The sequence below is a fragment of the Anabrus simplex genome, chromosome 8 (assembly GCF_040414725.1).
Source record: "Anabrus simplex isolate iqAnaSimp1 chromosome 8, ASM4041472v1, whole genome shotgun sequence".
Lineage (NCBI taxonomy): Eukaryota > Metazoa > Arthropoda > Insecta > Orthoptera > Tettigoniidae > Anabrus > Anabrus simplex.
Genome location: NC_090272.1, coordinates 76,854,138 through 76,875,443, shown reverse-complemented (window position 1 = coordinate 76,875,443; position 21,306 = coordinate 76,854,138). Strand labels below are relative to the sequence as shown.

Here is a 21,306-nt window from a genome sequence, read left to right as displayed (position 1 = left end):
CCTCTCGGTTCTGCATACGGGTATCAACAACCGCGTGATGTTGAGTCAATCGAGAAGGCTGCTATTTTCCCATAATACCAAGAAGTTTGTGAAAGTGAAAGCCATTTTGTATTCATTTTGTGAGGATTTTATTACCGTTAGTGTTTTTCGTGTTATGTACACATCATCTTCAAGTCAGAGAGCGGGGATGACAAAGTACCCAAGAGAACGAAATTAACATTATATAAACAGAATTTCATACAAAGAAGATCGTTCCTTCAGTGATAAGGCGTTGACAGTCACATCAACAATTAGATATTTTCTTAATGCATATTTTACTATGATCCATGATGGGACTTCTAATAAACAATGGCTTTTTACGTCATCTTTTCGTCGACACAAGTGCAATTTTGAAATCATTTTAAGTGTCATTAATCTTGTGACCTAATAGTTTTTATTCAAATCTACTTGGCCATTTATCAAATGTCTAATGTGTGAATTTTAATGTGTAGAGTAGTGTATTGTACCAGAAACACTGGTTCAGCATTGGTGTTGGAGTGTTTCAAGCTTTAAAATACGTGCCGTGCGCCAACCAAGCAGCCGGGTACAGCAAGCATGTGGCGAGTGACGTAGGAGCGAGCTCCAACTTGCCAAGGCTAAGTTATGTCATTCATAGAAGTTTCCATACCTTCTACCCTGAATAACTCTTATATGAATTATGATATGAATATGAAAATAACAGCACCGTACACACCATTTTAATAACTCGAATACCACCAAGTTTCATTAAAATCCACCTCAGATTAAGATTAATAAAGTTATTGAGAGTAGTGAAACAGCTGCAATCTCCGCGACTTTGGTATAAAAGAGACGCGAGAATTCGACGGAACAGTTTTGTCCCACAGTTGAACCAGGACGGTTGGCTGATGGAAGTTCGTGCTACGATGTAATATTGCGGAATAAAAGTCTATGGTTTCAGCTTTACTAAATTACGGTGAGAATAACTTTGAAATATTTCAATAGTCACTGCGAACTTGGTCGTAAAATCGAGAAGTGCGATACTTTAAATATCTCAAACCAAACCAAACCCTATGGCACTACAGCCCTTGAAGGGCCTTGGCCTACCAAGCGACCGCTGCTCAGCCCGAAGGCCTGCAGATTACGAGGTGTCATGTGGTCAGCACGACGAATCCTCTCGGCCGTTATTCTTGGCTTTCTATACCGGGGCCGCTATCTCACCGTCACATAGCTCCTCAATTCTAATCACGTAGGCTGAGTGGACCTCGAACCAGCCCTCAGGTCCAGGTAAAAATCGCTGACCTGGCCGGGAATCGAACCCGGGGCCTCCGGGTGAGAGGCAGACACGCTAACCCTACACCACGGGGCCGGCTTTAAATATCTCAAGGTGATTGAAATATTTCTGCTGATAGAAAACTTGGGGCCAAATTCATAGTCAGCACTTATCATAAGTGGGAACCCTTAAGTAATAAGGGATTGCTTGTAATAAGTATTACTTATATGAGTTTACATTTCATAGACATCACTTAAAGAGCACACTCATTGATACAGTAAGTATTCACTGGAGATGTGGCAATGCTGTATATTATGCCCATGCTTCCGGGATTGTGTAGTTCTGGCTACCGAATAGTGGGATGATCTATTATGGTTTGTTTATCAAAGGACATCGCACGACTGCGCGCAACATTTTTGAGGTTAAAAGATCATCTATATTGTATTTGGTTATCAGAATGGATAACAAAACAGCGAGCTGAGATGTCACCTGCAAGAACATGTGCATAATATAGAACAAGCAGACCTACACATTTTCTCATCAGAATATGAATGACGTGGGAAAAACTTGATGTAGACAATGCAAACTATGAAAATGCCCAGAGTCAAATTTTCTTCTTAATATGTTATAGTTATCCAGGTACTCGAACCTATACAAATATTCATCCAAATCTAGAATATCTAGCCTTGCAACGCTTTTAATGATTTGACAAATTTATCCGTAGCCGTTACGTTGTAATAGGCCTGATTAGTTCCCCAGTAAAATGTAAATTGTATGTTTTGATGTGCGATGCCATAATTTCAGAAACTTCTGATATAATGTGGCAAATGATTGATTGACTAACCTAATATAATTAGCCCAAATCAACCTTAAAATAAATGGTGATAGTGCAACACGTTCATTTTTCTTATAATTCAGTATAGTTCTTTACTATTCCATAGGCCTACAGTCTTGATAACTTATCAACTTGTAACATGTTTCCAATTAATGATGATGATAATAATAACAACAACAACAACAACCTGAAATTAAGAGGTGGCATAAAATCTCAAAACAGTATCTTCATTAATGGTGTGATAGTGAGTCCTCTAGAGATTATGTTCACTCTCTCACACAAAGGAACAAGAATATTCATAACTCTTACTTTACTCAAACGAAACCTTCTTTAAATTGTTGGTCACATTACATTTAGACAGGATTTTCCATTTCTACTGTGTGCACGGAAAGCATTATGTGAATGAAATGCAACATATTCAACTAAATCATTATCCTCCATCTTGCTGCAACGTAAGTTAGTCACTTAAGTGTGTGTGGGAGGTCCACTTATAGCAATAAGTGGGACACTTAAGTAGGTAACTTATGTATAAGTGCTGTTTATGAATTTGGCCCGTAGAATCTTAAACAGTGTATCAGGTTTTTCTCAAGGGGAACTTGAATGTTAGGAAAACATTAAAACTTAAAACATTAAAACTTCATGTGTGAATCAGTCTGTGATTTCATGGTATCTTTAAAGGAACCTATAACTGTCAGTGAACAGAACTAATTTTCACGATCAAATTGTTGTAAAGTCTTACCAGTATTGTTATTTGTGTTTGAACATAAGCATGACAGTGTGAGTAAATGGGACTAATTTCACTTCTGTATTAATAGTCTAATGGTGCTACTTTCTTGTCATATGTCTGCATAAGTGCGTGTGAACGGATTAAAAATTCACATGTAGAGCATTTAACTTCTACCAAAGTGGAGCAACTGTCATTTATAACGTCATAGCAGTGTTGAATAAACTTTGTAAATACATTCAAAGCAATCGTAAAACAGTAGAACTCTACAAATAGTTGCGTGATCTTTGAACATTAAAAAGCATAAGCGTACTACAGTATTTGTTTCGTGTGAACAATCTTGTAATCTGAGCCAAGTGTAACTTATGTTAAGAAGAATGATTGCATGTCAATTCTGTTGACACTCGGCTGCATGAAAGTTAATTTCATTATTTTCTCAAGTCAGTGACCAGTTTATTTACCTTAATGAAGCGTTTGTTTCGATTCCATTAACACTTGACACGGCATCTTTGCATTTTTTTTTTTTTTTCATGAGAACGATTAAAGTTAGTTCAAGAATTACACGTGAGACTAATCTGCCCAATATGTCCAGGGGGCTTAAATGTGTGTGTGTTCACGCTATCCTTCTGAGTGAGTGAGCCTGGTGACTCAAACTCTTAGACCTTCAGGATCCTTAAGAATTTCTAGAACTTCAAGACAATCTAGAGCTGCCTTCGTTGGAGTGTACATGGTCCTGTGGTGCCGAGAGCTTCTCACTAGTGAGGATGGGAGAAGTAGCGGAGCAACGCGGGACATCGCCAGCCGCAAGATGGAGAAAGGTCACGCTCAGTCCATCTTCCACTATACTGAGGTGATATGAACTTGACTTTATACAATAAACCAAGAGTTTTAAAAATTCAGAACTTCATTCAAAGCAAATCCTCTCACTATCTGAACCCACTCCAATTTTATGTGCCATACACGCCCTGCGTACCATGCTCATCAAGCTATAAAGTACGGGCATTTTCTGGTACAGTATTTTATATGTTTTTATTTGTAGCTCTAATTCACGAGGTTTAACCTCCCCCTTCGTTTATGACGTCACTATGTCCTAATTCTATGAATAATAGCTGAGGATGACCGCTGTGTATGGTCGAAACTAGTACTGTTTGAGAGTAAACTGTATTGAATAGGTGGATAATAAAACTAATTTTTTGTAAAAAGTAAGTATAGGCATTCCAATGTGACTAGTGTGTTGTAGTGTTGAATTTTGAGGTTTTTACATAAAAACTTTTTGTTGTAGATATTCCTAGTTATACCGTATGTTCTTTCCAACTTGTATATCCTTTCTTCTATAGAGCCACAAACCTACTACACTGGCGTAGCAGGGGGAGAGGTGTTACTCCCACATGGCGCGTCCCAGGTGGCGGATAGGGGTGTCCTAACCAACTTGCCAGCGGACTTGAGGGAAATAAAATACCTCTCGCAGACGAAACACCCCCCCCTTGTGGGTTGTGGACGCAGACGAAGAATACACCCCCGGTATCCCCTGCCTGTCGTAAGAGGTGACTAAAAGGGGCGACAAAGGGATGATTATATTAGAACCATGAAACTCCTTGTGATTAGTACCACCAGGCGGGGAACACCATGGGCCGCTTTTCCTTGCGCGTAGTTCCAGTATGTTAGGTACCAAATAGGTTTGTGATTAGTAGCAAATGAAGCGCGACGGCTTTTACAGTACCTGTCATTAGTAGCACTATCTGAGCAACACCATGGGATGACGGAACCCATGGTTCTGGCTTGCCTATGATTGGTACCCACTATATGAGGAACACCACGGGATAGTATGAGTCCCTGTGGTTAGTACACTTAGGTGTTGAACACCATAGGTTTGCGTTGCCTGTCAATGGCACCACAATGTGCGAAACATAGTAGGTCTGTAATACATGTGCGAATTTCATTACCTGTGAGTAGTACCATAATGTGTGGAATACCGCGAGTCTACGCTACTGTTGATTAGTACCGCAACATGCCAAATACCATGCTTCTACTTTTCTAGCGATAAGTGTCATTATGAGGGGCCAATGACTTGGATTTTGGACTCCTTTCAACTACAAGCATCATCGATTCAGTATCGTGCTATAGAAGCAGTCCCTAGGTCAGTAATACTATTGTTTTACGCTAGCTTTTATGCATGTGAGGCACTGTGGGTCGGTTCCACTGATCGTTTTAAATTCATATCCATTCATTTTTCATCCTCACGTTTTTGAATCGTGGTGAGTGGAGGATTTTGGGTTTTTAATTCGTCATTTCATTTCATCTCATTTCGTACCATTAGGGGCCAATGACCTAGATGTTAGGCCCCTTTAAACAACAAGCATCATCAAGCATCTTCTACGGCGGATTTTTATTATTGTTGTATTATTTTTATTATATGCGCAAATAAGCTCATTAGGACTGTGAAGTACTTAGAGGCATGTATTTGCCTTCTTATGTGCCCATATTTCTTTCATTCTTTCCAGTCTTCTTCCTTGGTGTTTCCTCTTGGTCAACTTGCCATTTGCGAATTTTGGATCTGAAGGTTACCCTGTTCTGGACATCTGCGGGTGTAATTTCTGCCTGTTTTAAATCGTTTTTGATTTCACCAGTCCATTTCATTTGTCTGTTTTGGTTTTACTTCTGTTTTCATAGAATTTGACCATTTGCTTGGTAAGTCTGTCTCGATGCATTCTTTAATATGTCCATAGAATCTTAGGCTGTGTTTTCTAATGTCACTGTGAATATTTGTGTATTGTTTCATTTCCTGTCTGCCTCTAAGTTGGTATTGTCCGTCAGTGAGTTTTGGGCCTAGAATTTTTCTTATGATTTTTAATTCCTTTTTCTCTGTATATTCAATGCCTGCTTTGTTGTTGTTGTTGTTGTTGTTGTTAAATGGTATTAATATTTGATATTTTACCTTACAGGTACTCTACTGTATTATTTTATTCATTATATAAGAGTAATTGCAGTTTTGCCTTATCAAGTTTAAGGAAGGTGGGCAGAAAAGTATTTGCCCTCAGAGGCATTGCAGTAGTTCAATTCAGCCCTGAGTACAATGTGTTGATGACGAAGGTCACCATCAACTAGCATTGATTGTAAGAGATGATAGATGGACCTAGAGTGTAGCAGATCACTAGTGACTACAATGCTGGATAACAATGAAATGAGAGCAGCTATGCCATCCAGAACAGTCTCTTCACAATTGGGTGCAGGAGGTGCCATCCGAAACGGGTGCCTCTGCTCACCGTTCAAATAAAAGTATTGTAAGAAGTTTTGCATGGCTTTCCTCCAAGTTGCACGTTCTGTCTGTTAACCACTGGGCTATGATGTGGTCACACACACTTACTGTCAACATTGTTTGTTTGTCTATAATAAATCAAATTTAGTAAATGCAGAGAACTTTTATTTTTACAATTGGCTTTACGTCGCACCGACACAGATAGGTCTTATGGCGAAGATAGGATAGGAAAAGCCTAGGAGTGGGAAGGAAGCGGTCGTGGCCTTAATCAAGGTTCACCCCAGCATTTACCTGGTGTGAAAATGGGAAACCACGGAAAACCATCTTTATGGCTGCCAACAGTGGGTTCGAACCCACTATCTCCCGGATGCAAGCTCACAGCTGTGCGCTTCTAACGGCATGGCCAACTCACCCGGTGCAGATAACTTGGACTGCATCCCAATTAATGAAAGCGTTATGTAACATTTCCCACCTTTGTTCAGTTGACTTCGAACTGCATCTCTGAGAGAACTGTAACCAGCCCAAATTTCCTTTTGTGAAATAATAGATGCACTGGACAGTTTCTTAGCTCAGCTACTTTCCAGATATTCAGGATGAAATTTTTTGGGATAGAGAGCTTGAAAAATTGCAACAAAATTATTGTGGTCGGGATCTTTGACTTGCAAAGTTTCTAGCTTGCTCTTTGAAGAATGAGCTGCTGTGATGAAAATGTCTTTGCATGCAGCTTGTTCTAAACGAGTGAGCTTAACCAAGGTATTGTTAGTTGCTGCAGAATAATTCTCCTCAAATTGCAGAGGTTATGAAGTTGGAGGTATAACAATGAGATGTTGGATATTGAGAGACCTCAAGTTCAGTAAGAAGCTCAGCCATCTCAACTGCATGATCCTTGACGAAGACCATATGTGAATGAAGTCTATTCACTTCCTGGTCAGTCAGATCTTTTAGGTATCTAATGTCACAGTTGTTGATATATTTCATATCAGACGACTTCAAAAATGTGATAATGTCTTGAAAGTACCCATTTAAAGAGAAAACTGCAAGCTTTTCCACTGAGTAGACGGGTGAAAGTAAAAACTTTGCCTCCTTTTAATCCCTATACTGAGACTTTAAGAAGTGTACATAGTCTTATTTACACTTCTTGTGTTAAAAACTGCAGACTTCACCATTGTTACCACGTGATTCAAATCCGTCATCACTGTGACCCAACAATTACCAACTAAGCTAAGCTTATGTGCCTAGTACTGCACATTCATAAGATGGTCTGCTGTAACCACATGTAATGTTTCATAAGAGAGGATCATCCCAGCTACAGCTTCTGTTGTCAGCCTACAGTTATGTTTCCAGTATCTGAACAGTTCTACACTCTTTTCCTCTTCTACCCAAGCAGTGTTCCGTCATCCTTTTGAAATGACTACAGTTCCAGTGTTGTATTTTTGTTTTGAATTAAACAATATAACATCTGAATTAAACACGAGTTATTAACATTGTTTTGTATAGGAAAGTCGAGGGATCATAAGATAAGTTTGAATCACAAATATCAAATTAACCTCATTCTGCCGTATATTTTATGAAGTGAGTGGCCTTCCTAACTCATATCTATGAGTACACTGAACTCTATGGAGCTTTTTGTTCCCAGGAGTCATATTCATAGGTAAAATAAACAGCTAGACTAGGGCCAACATTTCATGTGTGGTCAATTTTCTACTTTTAGTTATGCCTTTCCAAGTACCAAAAATATTCTATCATTGCAGTCTCATCCAACCTATTGTGGTATATTTCCATGGCTTTAATGTCCTTGGAGAATTATTTTCTCAGTTGCTCATCCATTGTGCTAAAATTGTAGCAAATTCTAGTGTAAATATTCAAGATAAACTGGATTGTTTGGCAGTTTTTCCATCCCTGGAATATTTCTTTATGTCACCTTCCATTGTGTGCTTTATGATAAGAGGAACTAAAGGTGAACTTCGTAAAAGTAGAACTCGTGTATCAAAGAATGTTTGCTATTATAAGCGTGTTGTTAAATTCGAATTTATGGCAGTCACTGCAATTGTCATCTAATCCTGTATAACTATACTTTATTTTTCAAGTAGACCTGCAGCAAGAAGACATTCCATTGAGGACTCTTATGGTCGTAGGACCGTAGTGGAACGTGTGCGTGGCGTTAATGCTGGGAGTATTTCACCAGATTCCAGCCCTTCTCCTACATTGTCAAGACAAAGCTCTCAGTACAATGTTTCGGAAAATGGTGAGGATCTTTCCCTAGTGGAATTTATGTTGTCTAATATGCATGATGTTCTACTCTGCCTTGAGTGCTCACTGATGGGATTGCTGGTGGATGGATTTTCTATAATATTTTTCTCTTTAAGTTTCTTTCACCACTGTGCATCCTTTGACAGTGCAACTGGCAATCCAGCCACAGACAGTTTCACCTATGGCCATTCAAGATATTGCAGAACAACCCTATATATAGTTCATCTAATTTCCAGCTTGAGTTTTTGTGGAGTTGTTTGAGCCCCAGCCCCAGTTAACTACCTAGTTGGTTACATGCAATGTGAACCATTTTCTTTAGCTACGGATGGGAGCAATAGCTAAGCTTTACCCTATTGTCGTCACCTGTTTTGTGCCACATCAGGGAAATATAGTTGGGTCAGTGTTGTCTGGCCAGCCCTGGTGGGTGATTCAACAGGACATAATATTAGTAATTTGGTAATTTCACAGTTAGTGTTACAAAATACCAATTCAAAATTGTGTAGCATTCTGTTCCGACAATGCTCCAGTCATGATTGGAAAGAAGATTGGATTTGCTGCTGTTTTAAGGGAAGCACAGTCATCTGTCTTCGTACTGGATTGCTCATGCCATTTGATTAACTTGGCTGCTGAGAAAGGTACAGGCAGTTTGCGTAATCAAGTTGATGAACTATTAGTCAATGTCTTCTGTTATTTAGAAAAGAGTTGTATGAGGAAGAAACGCCTGAAGATATTCCAAGAGCTTCACGACAAGGAAACTAAGAAGGTACTGAAATGTGTTTGTACAAGGTGGCTGTCGTTAGGAAGGTGTCTGCAGAGGCTGTTAGAGCAATGGCATCCACTACTTGATTTCTTTAAAGATGAGGTGCTTGTTAATGCTCAGTGTGCATCAACTACTAACTTAACTTCATTTACGATCCCAAAAGCCGAACATGATCGTTCCAAACACCATGAAAAGAGGAAAGCTAATGCGTCCTCGGAATTGGTCGCTCCCATAAGATTTGCATGTGTCTCAAAATCTGGCACTCCTGTGCTAAAGAATAACATTATTCAAAATAATGAAGAATTTTTTTAATGGTTTTGTCATCAGGTTTAAATAAGGCATAGTGTGCATTCCTGTTTCCTCTCATTCCTCTATTTCAGAATCTCAATTCTACACTTCAGAGTGCTTCCCCTCACATTCATAAACTACTAGAACTAATGATGATCCTTTGAAAGCAGCTGCTTTCCAGATTTGTTAAACCAAAAGTGATCAAAAGTTCCATACCATTCTATTGAGAATCAGAGAGACAATGATGAGCTAGACAATGATCTTGATGAAGAAACTTAATGGATAGAGATAAATTAACATTCTTTTAATCTGCCAGGGGTTACTTCTGCGCAGCATGTGATTATATTATTAACAAGTTCCCTGTCAGTGATGAAGTACTTAAACATACAAAGGTTGCAGATGTTTCAAAAATTAAAGACGTCCAGTTTTCTTCTGTATAATTCTTTATAGAAAGATTTCCATTATTGCTGTCGAGGAAGGACAGGACAGTGAGTCGGTTAAGGATGCAATGAATGTGCTTCAGAACCAATTTGCAACTCTTCAGATTGATGACTGTGCTAATGTTGAGAGCGTGAATCTGATAGATGACAACAAATGGGCTTGCTTGATGAACATTCGTGGAGCTGATGGTGTTCCTAAGTATGATAGGATATCCAAGCTAATGCTTTCTGTTCAACTCTACCGCACAGCAATGCTGAGTGTGAATGTGTGTTCAGCTTGGTGAAGAAGAACCAAACAAGGTTTAGGTCCTCAATGTGAAATGAAATTCTGGATTCTATTTCTGTTTTGAAAACCAGAAGTACTGGTCCATGTTACTCGAGCAGTTTTCCTCCAGAATTTCTGAAGAAAGCAAAGAAAACAACTCATCTCCATCTGTCTTCTCCAACCTGTGATGGAAAATAGCGTGCATTCTGTGAACTTGACAGAACTTTTGTAAATAAGTGTACATGTTTAGTTTAATTTTGACAGTGACATTCATATTGTGACCCGCAAGTTTAAAGTGCAGAAAAACACTGTGTACTGTGTGAACTGTTCTCAACGTTAAGTGAAAACCGATGAGCACTCATCAAGATGTAACTTTGTGTAAGTATTTAATTTCAGGGGTAATCATAACTTGTATTAGTATCGTTTGTAATCTCCCCCTTGCCATCCTTTTTCACTTTGTCTCAAGACTTTGTGATGCATGCATGTGTTAAAAAAATTCCGCTTTAGGATCTTCTGGATTTCTCTTTTTGAAAGTTGGCAGGTATGATACTGTAATACATAGCTTTCTTTCAGGATATAGTAAAATTGATTTGAAAAGACGGTGAACCTTAGCAGTAAATCACACGAAGTAACTCAGTTTAAATATTTTGATAAATACAGAGTAATTCTTTACAAAACATATTTTAATTATTTTACAAATAGGTGAACAATATTACGAACAAATTATTATAGCAATGTTATATTTGCAAAGTAAGCTGCAGTAGCCGTCTTTTTTAAAGCACACGTCATAATAGTGGACATACTATTGTATTCTGTAACCGTAATAATAATAATAATAATAATAATAATAATATAGTGTATTTCAGTAGAGAGCAACATGTGAAATTTTATAGTATTCAGTCATGACCTCACGAAATAAATTTTAAAATGTAGTACACAAATATAATTACAGAAATAGGCCTACATTACAGATATCAGTAGCTCACCGATAAATTTGTGTCCTCGTCCCGAGTTGGTGCAACTCTTTTCAGGCACACCCCTAGTGGAAATGAGCAGCATGTACAGTTTTAACACACCCCTAATGCCAATCTTGCATTTCTGACAGTATTGGGAATCAAAGCCGGGACCTGAGGACGGCAGCTAATAGCGCTAACCATTACACTATGGAGGTGGACTTGATCATTGGTACTATAAATACAGAAATATAATGTAAATGAACATTCATTAGCAACTTTAAGTGATTTTGATTTTTTCTCATGGAAAGTATTTGATAATGTACATGCGGTTTCAAAATAAGGAATTTCAATTGGTTCAACATCAAGCCTCTGCCTTTTTATCGGAAAAAGTTCTTCTAATCAGTTCCCCTTGTTAAATTCCTCTTTTCCCGTGCATTTAAGATGCAAGGGCAAGACCATCACAGGGTTGATTAGTTGTAAGTGAACTGCATAAAGAACAGCTGAAATATGCTGACGGAGGGCATTCGTGGGAACGACGAATCACATCCCTAGCAGCATTAACTTACGCTAACGTGATATCATATTAGGAATATGCCAAAATTATGTATATCTGAAGACAGCATTGTTGAATATGTACATGCACATTAATCTCGATATCACCACTGCTGTTGCATAAATCACTATGTTGCCTCTATCGTGAAATGGTAGGGTGAACCATTGTGTGTGAACCGATAGCTGTAGTATAAAACTCTCTGAAGTCCCACTGTTATTATTTAGTCGGCCATTGCAACGCGGTGAGACTACAGCAGATATTTGCACGGTGACACATGTGTTAACTTACAATGTTCACCACTCGCAATGCAGTGGTACATTTCTCCCATTAACGCTCGGAGCCTAAGTGAAAATTGAATACAAGCCTACTTTGTCATTCTTTGTTAATAATGATGAAACAGTGGTCATGAATACTACATTGTTGTTTACATAATTTCTTTTAGAACACAATATCTCATTATTTGGTTCTGACCATGCAGGAAGCACGCCCTTAATTCTAAAATTGCAAAGTAGTAAGGTTGTGCTAGGATAAAAATTTCTGCCCTGGTTCAGTGCATTGCAGGTGAGACAGAAAGAAACATTTGGACTTCTGCAAGGAATCCTATTTTCACAGTCTACTGACAGTAGCCATAATCACCACCATTGCTTATCTGCTCCAGCAAGTCAGGTATGGTTATAAATTAGTCTGTTCCAGTTTTGTTGCCATCCTGCATCTCTGTTGGCCAAGTCTCACCATACTTATATTTCCGAGATGTCTCTAGGCCTTCCTCATGGTCTTTTGCCTGCGAGTGTTTGATCGAAGTCCAGGACCAGATTGATTCAGAGAAGCTAAAGTGGTCTGGGCACATGATGCAGATGCCGGAAGAAAACATGCTGAAGCAAGCATGTGAGGAAACGATAATGGGGAAGAGGGCTAAAGGCTGGCCCAGAGCTATACTCGGTCTCAAATGACCTGGGAGACAAAGTAAACAAAAAAAAATATATAGTAAATGAGTTGGAACAGCGTACCTTTTGGTGAAGCATTATAAATACTTGATATGTGGAATGTTATTTCTGTTTAAACGTCATGTGTAAGTCATCTAAATCTGTTCAGCTTCACCTTTCACTTCGAAAATTATCGAGTTTCAATTTTTAATCAATACTCATGCATTAAAATACCTTTTGAAAAGTGTGAACTGGCAATGGCAGAACAGCCAATGCATCATATAGTCGTCATTCATTTAGCTAACATCTGACCCACGTGTGGGAATAGCGCTCTGTTTATTGCTGTGTGGCGATGCTCTTGACGTGCTAGTGAATTTGTTTATAATTAAGAGTTTGTTTCTTTTTAATATTTAGTAATACATCATTATTAATTTTGTAGTCCTTCTTCATTTTGGTGTTTAATTTACATTTACATAAACTTTTGTTGAAGTTCCATGCAAAATTCCATGCGAAGCGAACTGAAGATGGATGAGCCCAGCCCTTCTCACGTAGAGCATAAGAAGGGAAGCATTGAGAAGTGGAGAAAAGTAGTGTGCTCTTAACATTTTTAAGAAGTTAAGCGACGCAAATCCTGGTAGTACTCTCGAGAATGTGATGAGGTTGGTAGATGCGGCTACTGGCATTTCTGTGACTAGTATTTATTATGCTAGGAAGGAACTTGAAACTTTAGCAAGAGTTGTTTTATCAGGGATAAGAAAAGAGGGTGGTGAGGTAAAGGGAAGTTTTCAGACAAGTATGATTCTTTTACAAAGGATGCAATTTGGCGAAAGGTTCAAAAGTTTTTCTTCAGAAACGAAATACCTACAGTTGGCTAGATCTTAGTCTGTGATCAATGATGAAACCTTGCCTTCATTTTTGTATGCAACAGTTAGTAAGATATGAGAGAGAGAAGTTGCAGCAAACATAATTAGAAATCAAGTTTTAAGAAATGAAATTAATAATTTCAAAAGTTCCACACTGTTTTCATTAGGGCTGATAATCATACTTTTTTATGCCTTAAAACTATCACCAACACTGCTTCCCTAATACACATAACACCATCCTTAAGAGGAAATTTTTAGAATGTAGCTACATGGCAAGTCTCGCAAGGGCTACTGCCTTTCCTGCAAGCCGTGTGTCGGTAAACGAGAGTGTGGTCTCCCATCTCACCATTCCCATACACCCACAGAAAACCCATCAACTAATGGATAATCAGATTGAAAAACAGATCAACAATAAAAATTGAAAATGCTCTACCTCAGCCTGCAGACAAGCATTATAGCATGTGATGCTATTCTGGTTCACTCTCTGCAATTCAGCCCCAAAATTTCAGATTGAATTGCATTTTTTCAGTTATTCTATGCTGTGGGGGTTACATCTGTCAATATCCTGTCAATATGAAAGCTAAATATAACCAAGTTCAAGTTTGTTTTTAAGAAAGTCATACCTTCTATCCTTTCACTTAAATAGTGGAAATAAAAGTACAATATAAATCAAGTGTTTACAGAACTAGGGCTTTCCAGAACTCATCTTTCAAACTATCCCATAAATAGAAGTTGCAAGACTTTAGATCAGAAGAGCGAGCTAGCCATAAACCTGCACTAATTATTCTGTCCCCATAAACATCACATACTGCATTCACGTTAGTTTTTCTAATTGCGGCAGTAATGTCATCTCGCAGATGTGAGTGGTGGAAGAATGCATAAAGCACACCTTGACTATCAGCAGTAGTCAGTCAGTGCTTTGTTACTGTTCAAAAGTTTTGGGGCTTTGTGACATAGTAGGTCATAACTACAGCCCGGATTTTTATGCATTATGCAAACTTCCTGAAGCGAGTAGCTAGTATAGTCTACCTTCACAACGATTATGCTATGGGGTTTGCATAAACATTAGGGGTGCAGCCCATCAGAACCCCTATAATTTATGTTACTCTTACTACATTATGGATGAGAGGGTGGCTGACACTTCCTACTAACCGAATTAGTTTGCAATCTAACCTGTTACTGCATAAAAATCCGGAGCTTTAGTCATAACGTATTCCGTTTTATTATCATCATCATCATCTAGGTATTCTGCCTTATGGCAGGTCTTGTCATGGGATGAATCTCTTCCACTGTTGCCTGTCCTGCGCCAAGTTTTTCATGTCTGAATATTTATTTCCTTTGATATTGTCCAACATTTGATATTTTTTCCTTCCTCGTTTGTCTTTCACCATTCCTTTTTATTCTTTCTTTCAGTAAACAGTCCCTCCTCAAGCACTGTCCGATCCAGTTCATTTTTCTCCTCCTAATGATTTGTAGCTCAGTGCTATTAAAGCCTTAGAGGCTTGGGCTTTCAACCTCCACTTTATAATTACTCTTTAACCTCATTCTTTGAGTGCTCATTCCTTCACATTTTTCTTCTCATTTTGATTGTTCCTACCTTGTTTCACTTGATTAAATCTCAGGAATGTTCATCATGTATAACTTTTCAGGTGAACAAGTGCCTCCAAGAGGTCTTAGCGCGCCTGCAATACCAGAGATACGCAACTACTTCGATGTACATGTAACAATGGCTGCTAATCCTAGTAATTTCACTGTAAGTTTGCTTTATGTATACATTCTGTTTTCCCTTCCCTTGGTATATTGTCGTTGTACCTGCAAAAACCTGTATGACAGTGTTGTCGGAGAAATTCCGCCCTACAGCATTTATCATTAAGAGTGAGAATTGATTTAACTTGCACAACACTGAACCTTACATGACTAAACCTCAGGGAAAAAATATGTAGTTAAACCATCTAATCAATACACATATTACAATCTAACAAGATTATTAATGGAATAAATGTGAACATGTTTCAGCTCTTGGAGTCATCATCAGCTCAATCAAATAAGTTTAAAATCACAACATAAATGTATCATGTATAATTTATGTTTATATATATATTGATTGTAATCTTATTTAAGTGTTTGTGCTGATGAAGGCTCTAAGAGCTGAAACATGTTCACATTTATTCTATTAATAATCATTTTAGATTGTAATATGTGTATTGATTTGGTGGTTTAATTATATTAATTTTCTCAAGTTACTAGTCAATAGGGACCATGAGCTTGATTATTTGTAATGACTGAACCACTCCAGCCAACGTTCCAGTCTGAAATATTTCACACCAGTTTTTCCGGGTGCAACAACAATATATTCTAATTACTATTCTAATTTATTTAATATTGTGAGAGAGAGGATATCCAAAAAATGATAGCTTCCCATGCAAAAAATTTACTGTGAAAGCACAGCCTCATGATTAGTTCTTTCTAACAATATTTCTATAATATTTTGTGTTAAAGTGTGCATTATTTATTGATGTAATATTTTTTTTCAGGATTACCCTAAACAAGCAGCTATCTCTGAATGGAAACATTTATTTCATTTGTAATTTGTTGTACTAAACAAGTGGTGATTTACAATTTGGTCTAAAACTCTTTACATCTGCTGTACTTAAGCCTGTTCTTCACATCTCATAGGTGTTATATACTAATGGTGATGATTGTGCTACAGGTTTTTTCGTTTATTTGGAGATGATGTTATAATGGAGGAATGATTTTAAAAAATCCTATTCGTTTGAACCTTCATATAATTTCCTCAGTTCAGGTTCCATTTAAAACAGGAGATTCCATTACTCTAATCACAATATCAACCGTCGTGCAGAGTGAGAAATTTGTTCTTTGCTTTTATTCTATACGAACGAGTAAGTTGGATCCACCTTTTTTAGTGAATATGTTTAAGGCTTCTGAGCCTACACCAGGCCTGCAGGCCAGATGTTGCCTGTAGAGAGATTTTTGCTGATCCGCCGTAACAGTCTCAGCAGTGAGAAAAATCAGAAATTTTACAATTAGATTTCAGTCAAGATTTATGAAAGTAGAAATACCCAAGTATAATACGCCAAGTGTCTGTACTGGCATTTATTAAGACATGAGTATTTATTCGTTTCATACGAGCATCTTAATAACCAAACAACAGTTTGTTTGACCCTAGTTAAATGCCTAAGTTTTGTGTGTTCAAAATATACTGAGTGGCCAAAAGTCACGGGAAGACACTGAATATGATGTTAGTAATGAGTTGCTCCTCCGCGAGCCCTCAAAACGGCAGCAATACAGCGAGCCATCGACTCTACAAGGTGTTGGAATCATTCTGAGGGATCTGGACCCATGCATCTCGCAATGCTACCCACAATTGGTCTTGTGTACTTGGTGCAGAGTTCATAGAGTGTAAACCAGCATCGACAGCATCCCATAAATGCTCAATTAGATTAAGATCAGGGAATCTGGAGGGCCAATACATGGTTATAACTTCACTGGAGTGCTGCTCCAACCACCTGCATGCCACCAGAGAGCAGTTACATGGCGCATTGTCCTGTTAAAACATGGCATCTCCATCAGGGTACTTTAGGGCCATAAAGGGATGCAGATGGTCTGAAAGAATGTCTAAATAACATGCACCTGTCTGCGCTCCCTGTAGCCGGACAATGGGACCTAACTGCGACCATGAGAACGCCGCCCAAACCAGAACTGAGCCACCGCCTGGACGCAACCTTGTTGACACACACAGGATCTATAGCTTCATGGGGCATACGCCACACTCTCACGCGCCCGTCACCTCGATACAACTGGAACCGGGATTCATCGGACCATACCACACGCCGCCACTGTTCCATGGTCCATTGTCGATGTATGCGGGCCCATGCCCGTCGTTGAGCTCTGTGTCAAGGTGTCAGTAAAGGTAGACCTGGTAGAAATGGGTTCTCGATTCCCAACGTTCAACTGGGCAGTGATCTGACTTGCAGTAGCCCGTCGAGTGCCCAGTATGGTTCTGCGGAGGCGGCGTGATGTCCGTTCGTTAAACACCTGTGGTCTTCCCATGCAACAGTTTACGTGGGTGGTAACATTCTCTCTGTGATATTGAAGATCCATCCTCAACACCGTTAACCTCAGAAACCCGGATTCGCGTGTATTTCTATTTTTGTTTTATTACTAGTGTCACTAGTCATTGTAACGTTATCACACGTATTTTCCTGCACAAGAAATAGATTCGTTATTTCAAACCTTTCGCATTTCGTAACAGATGATTAGCATATATCCTAGAAGAGCAATATATGTAAATTTGGCAACCAAAATCGCACAAATACTCCTTCAACAGTCACGCACACAGTATTCACAATGAAACTGAGTTTGTCACCACTTTGACACCAAAACAGACAAAAAAACTCGCATACTTGCATGCAAGTGTGATCATGTGATGAACAAAGACAACAACTCCACAAGATATACCACTTCGCAGGTGCCTATTTTTCCCGTGCTGGAAGCACACACTGCGTTCGACGCGTGAAAACTCAAACTATTCATAAACAAGGGGCAGGAAAGGGCAGGGGTATAAATGATTACTGAGAAATCTGAAAAGAATATTCTGAGAAATCAAGCTGTAATGGAATTCCTTGTGTATCCTCTTGAACACTTCTATGATGGGCAGTTCGTAGTTATTACGATTGAATTCTAATAGTTGGCATCGCTGAATCACCCTTTCATATCCTTCAGTTCTATTTCAATTCTCGCATTGAAATTGTCCATTAACACTACCCTATCCCTGCTGTTGACCCTGATTACGATATCACTCAATGCTTCATAAAACCTGTCGACTCCATTCTCATCTGCACCCTTACATGATGAATACACTGTGACAATTCTCGTCCTAATTCCTCCAACTGCCAAATCTACCCACATACTTCGCTCATTTGCGTGCCTAAAACAGAAACTATGTTGCATGCAATAGTATTCAAGATGAACAGTCCTACCACATACTCTGCCCTTCCCTTTTTAACACCCGTCAAATACACTTTATAATCTCCTATCTCTTCCTCATTATTTCGCCTTACCCGAATATCACTCACTCCTAGCACATCCATATCCATCCTCTTTGCTGACTCAGCCAGTTCTACTTTCTTTCTCCCATAAGCCCCATTAATATTGATAGCTCCCCATTGAATTCCATTTAGTTTGCCAAGTTGTTTCCAAGGAGTTCCTTGGCTGTCAAATGGGAGTGGGACTCCGTTACTCCCATAAGCCCGAGGCTTGTTTAAAATGTTCTGAGCTCGGTAAATTAATGAAGCAGGATGCTACCCTACTTACACTTAGTCCAAGTGAGGATCTCTCCTCTAATGGGTTAGGGACCCGCGGTGGATTGTATACAGTAGTCCTAGTCGCCTGAGCACAAGGAGGGCCATGAGTCAGAATATGTCAGAGATGCCCACTCCCATTCCTGAGCAACTGGTTTCCAATCTCTCAGGACCAGTTACTAGGCTACTGAGCCGTTGCCCATGGTTCACAAACTAGGACGTGACTACAGTAACCCACACCATGAACCATATTTTAATTTATAATTATAATTTTAAATTTCATTTGAACAGAAGTGATTTTACTTTAATGGCAGGTGCATTTGATGAAATTTATCTGAGGGATGGAGTGTTTGAAGTTGGGTTTAATGTTCATTTGAGTGACTTGTTTCTCAGTGCAGGATTATTTTGTGTACAATACGGTTTTATAAATATCGAATATGGTTAGTTATAAATCATCAGTTGCAGTAAATGAATGGCGCATTTAGATTACATGTAATTAGTTTATTATAGTAGGGTCGAACAAAAAATATATTTTTCAATTCCTTCAGAGGCTTGTGACTGCTCAGCTCGTTGATGAACTTAAAGATTGGTTTCCTGTTGATGCAGTAAGGTTGAATCTGGAAATATGTGATTTCTCTGTTTAGTTATGTGTGAATGAGCTCTTCAAGACATCCACCGACTACAAACTTCTGAAATGAAGTAAGTCAAATGAACAAATTTCCATTTTATCACAGAAATAATAGTTAAATTACTGACAACATCTGGATGGATGTGTATCTGTGAAAGACATTGAGATGACTGCCATCAAAATATGCAGGAAGAGAAGTAGTTTGAAGGAAACCTGTTACCCGTTTCTTGCACCAGTTAAGAACCACATTCTACAGAACTTATAAAGAACAGACCAAACCACTTTTCACAGGAAAAGTCCTTGTCAAGTGGGTTAGTATGCAATTGTAATTTTTCAAATGCATTTTCAGATTCTTGGGATATAGTCATTTGTATTTCAAACAATGATTTATTTAATTAAATGAATGGGGTTGTAATGGGCTATGCCCTAATAATTTATGCATATTTTTGAACAGGAACATAGTGAAGGTAGCAAAACCTTTAAAGCTTGTTGAATCTACCTTTTCCATTTTGGTGACTTCTGTGGCTCTGGTGTTTGTACTGGTGTATTTGGAGTTGGGGTTCGGATAGGGAAGGAAGTGGCTGTGGCCTCTTGATAGGTATCATCCTAGCATTTGTCTTTTAGTTAACGTGTGGATTCGGTGGGGGGAATGTCTTCATTCAATCCTCCCTCTATTGGTTGCATTCTGCTTTAATTCATCCAGCCATTTTCTCCTTGGTCTTGGTTTGGCACCCTCCACATCTCTCTAGCCATTCTCTTGCCAGTTTGTGTCACCCCCCCGTGGGTGGGGGACACAGGCGAAGAATACACCCACAGTATCCCCTGCCTGTTGTAAGAGGCAACTAAAAGGGGCAACCAAGTGATGATTGTATTAGAACCATGAAATTACTTGCGATTAGTACCATCACGGGGGAACACCATGGGTCACCTTTACTTGCGAGTAGTACCACTATGTTAGGTACACAACAGGTTTGTAGTTAGTAGCAGCAGAGAGAGTGGGTTTACAGTACCTGAGATAAGTACCACTATATGAGCGACATCGTGGGTCTGCGTTGCCTATTATTAGTACCCACTGTGTGAGGAACACCATGGGAATACCGGCGCCCCTGATTAGTACACCTATATATTAAATCGGCATCGTTGGCGACAGGGGCCGGCTCACTAATGGGGGCACTGCTGACGTCAGCCCGGCTGGTGACGATCTGCACTAACGTTAGCCTTGCTGGCGACGGTCGCGAACAGTGCTACCCTTCAAATTACTTCTTTCTTCCTCCTTGAACAAGCTAAGTTATGCAGAGAAATCTCATCCTGGCGCATTGAACTATATCCATGCAGTGAATTGCATAGAAAGTCACGGACGGTTCATTTTATATAAGCTCGGTCACAGACATGAGTGTCGTGCATTCTCTAGCAATGGCTCAAAGTATTATCAACGCTACTCCATCTGCTGGCTACTGGCCACCTATGAAGAGGCAGTAAACCTTATAGAGTACGTCGAAGCAGAGAAGTCTATACACTTAGCACTGTATGCCTCAGGCATCTTTCTCCACGAGGGGAGGGGAAGTGGAGTCGCACTTTCCTTCCCGTCTGGATACACTCCTGGACGTAGATACCCTGGAATCTACTGATTTCTTCATCGAGGCGTATGAGAAGTTATCGGACATCGAGCATTACCCAACAGCTCATGGTTCTGGGTACAACTTTGTTGGCATCCATTGCTGGTGGTTTACGATGGCACCGTGTCAACCCAACAACGCTGCCCAGCCGACCGGAAGAAATACGAGATCTCCAACCTACATCGATGGAGGACGCAGGCAACAGGGTACTGTGCTTGACTGTATTGCCCATTACCACATTCCTGAGAAACAACTGAATGCCCGTCAGGTACGCTGTAGGATCAAGGTGTGGCTAGGGGAGAGGAGGTATTTGATTTCCGACGTTAAGGTGACTATGAATAACATAAGGGAGAGGCAT

General features: G+C 39.3%; 1 protein-coding gene across 6 annotated transcripts in view; it reads left to right on the top strand.

Annotated features, from left to right (window-relative positions):
• LOC136878800 (tudor domain-containing protein 7) overlaps positions 1–21,306 on the top strand; it is a 299,722-nt gene that overhangs the window by 246,735 nt on the left and 31,681 nt on the right. For 5 of the 6 annotated variants that reach the window (XM_067152283.2, XM_068229004.1, XM_067152285.2 and 2 more), the window contains 2 exons: positions 8,173–8,330; positions 15,033–15,136. In XM_067152283.2, the coding sequence (XP_067008384.2) occupies positions 8,173–8,330; positions 15,033–15,136 (262 nt within the window). The remainder of the gene's footprint in view (positions 1–8,172; positions 8,331–15,032; positions 15,137–21,306) is intronic. The other variant, XM_067152284.2, reaches the window with a different exon arrangement.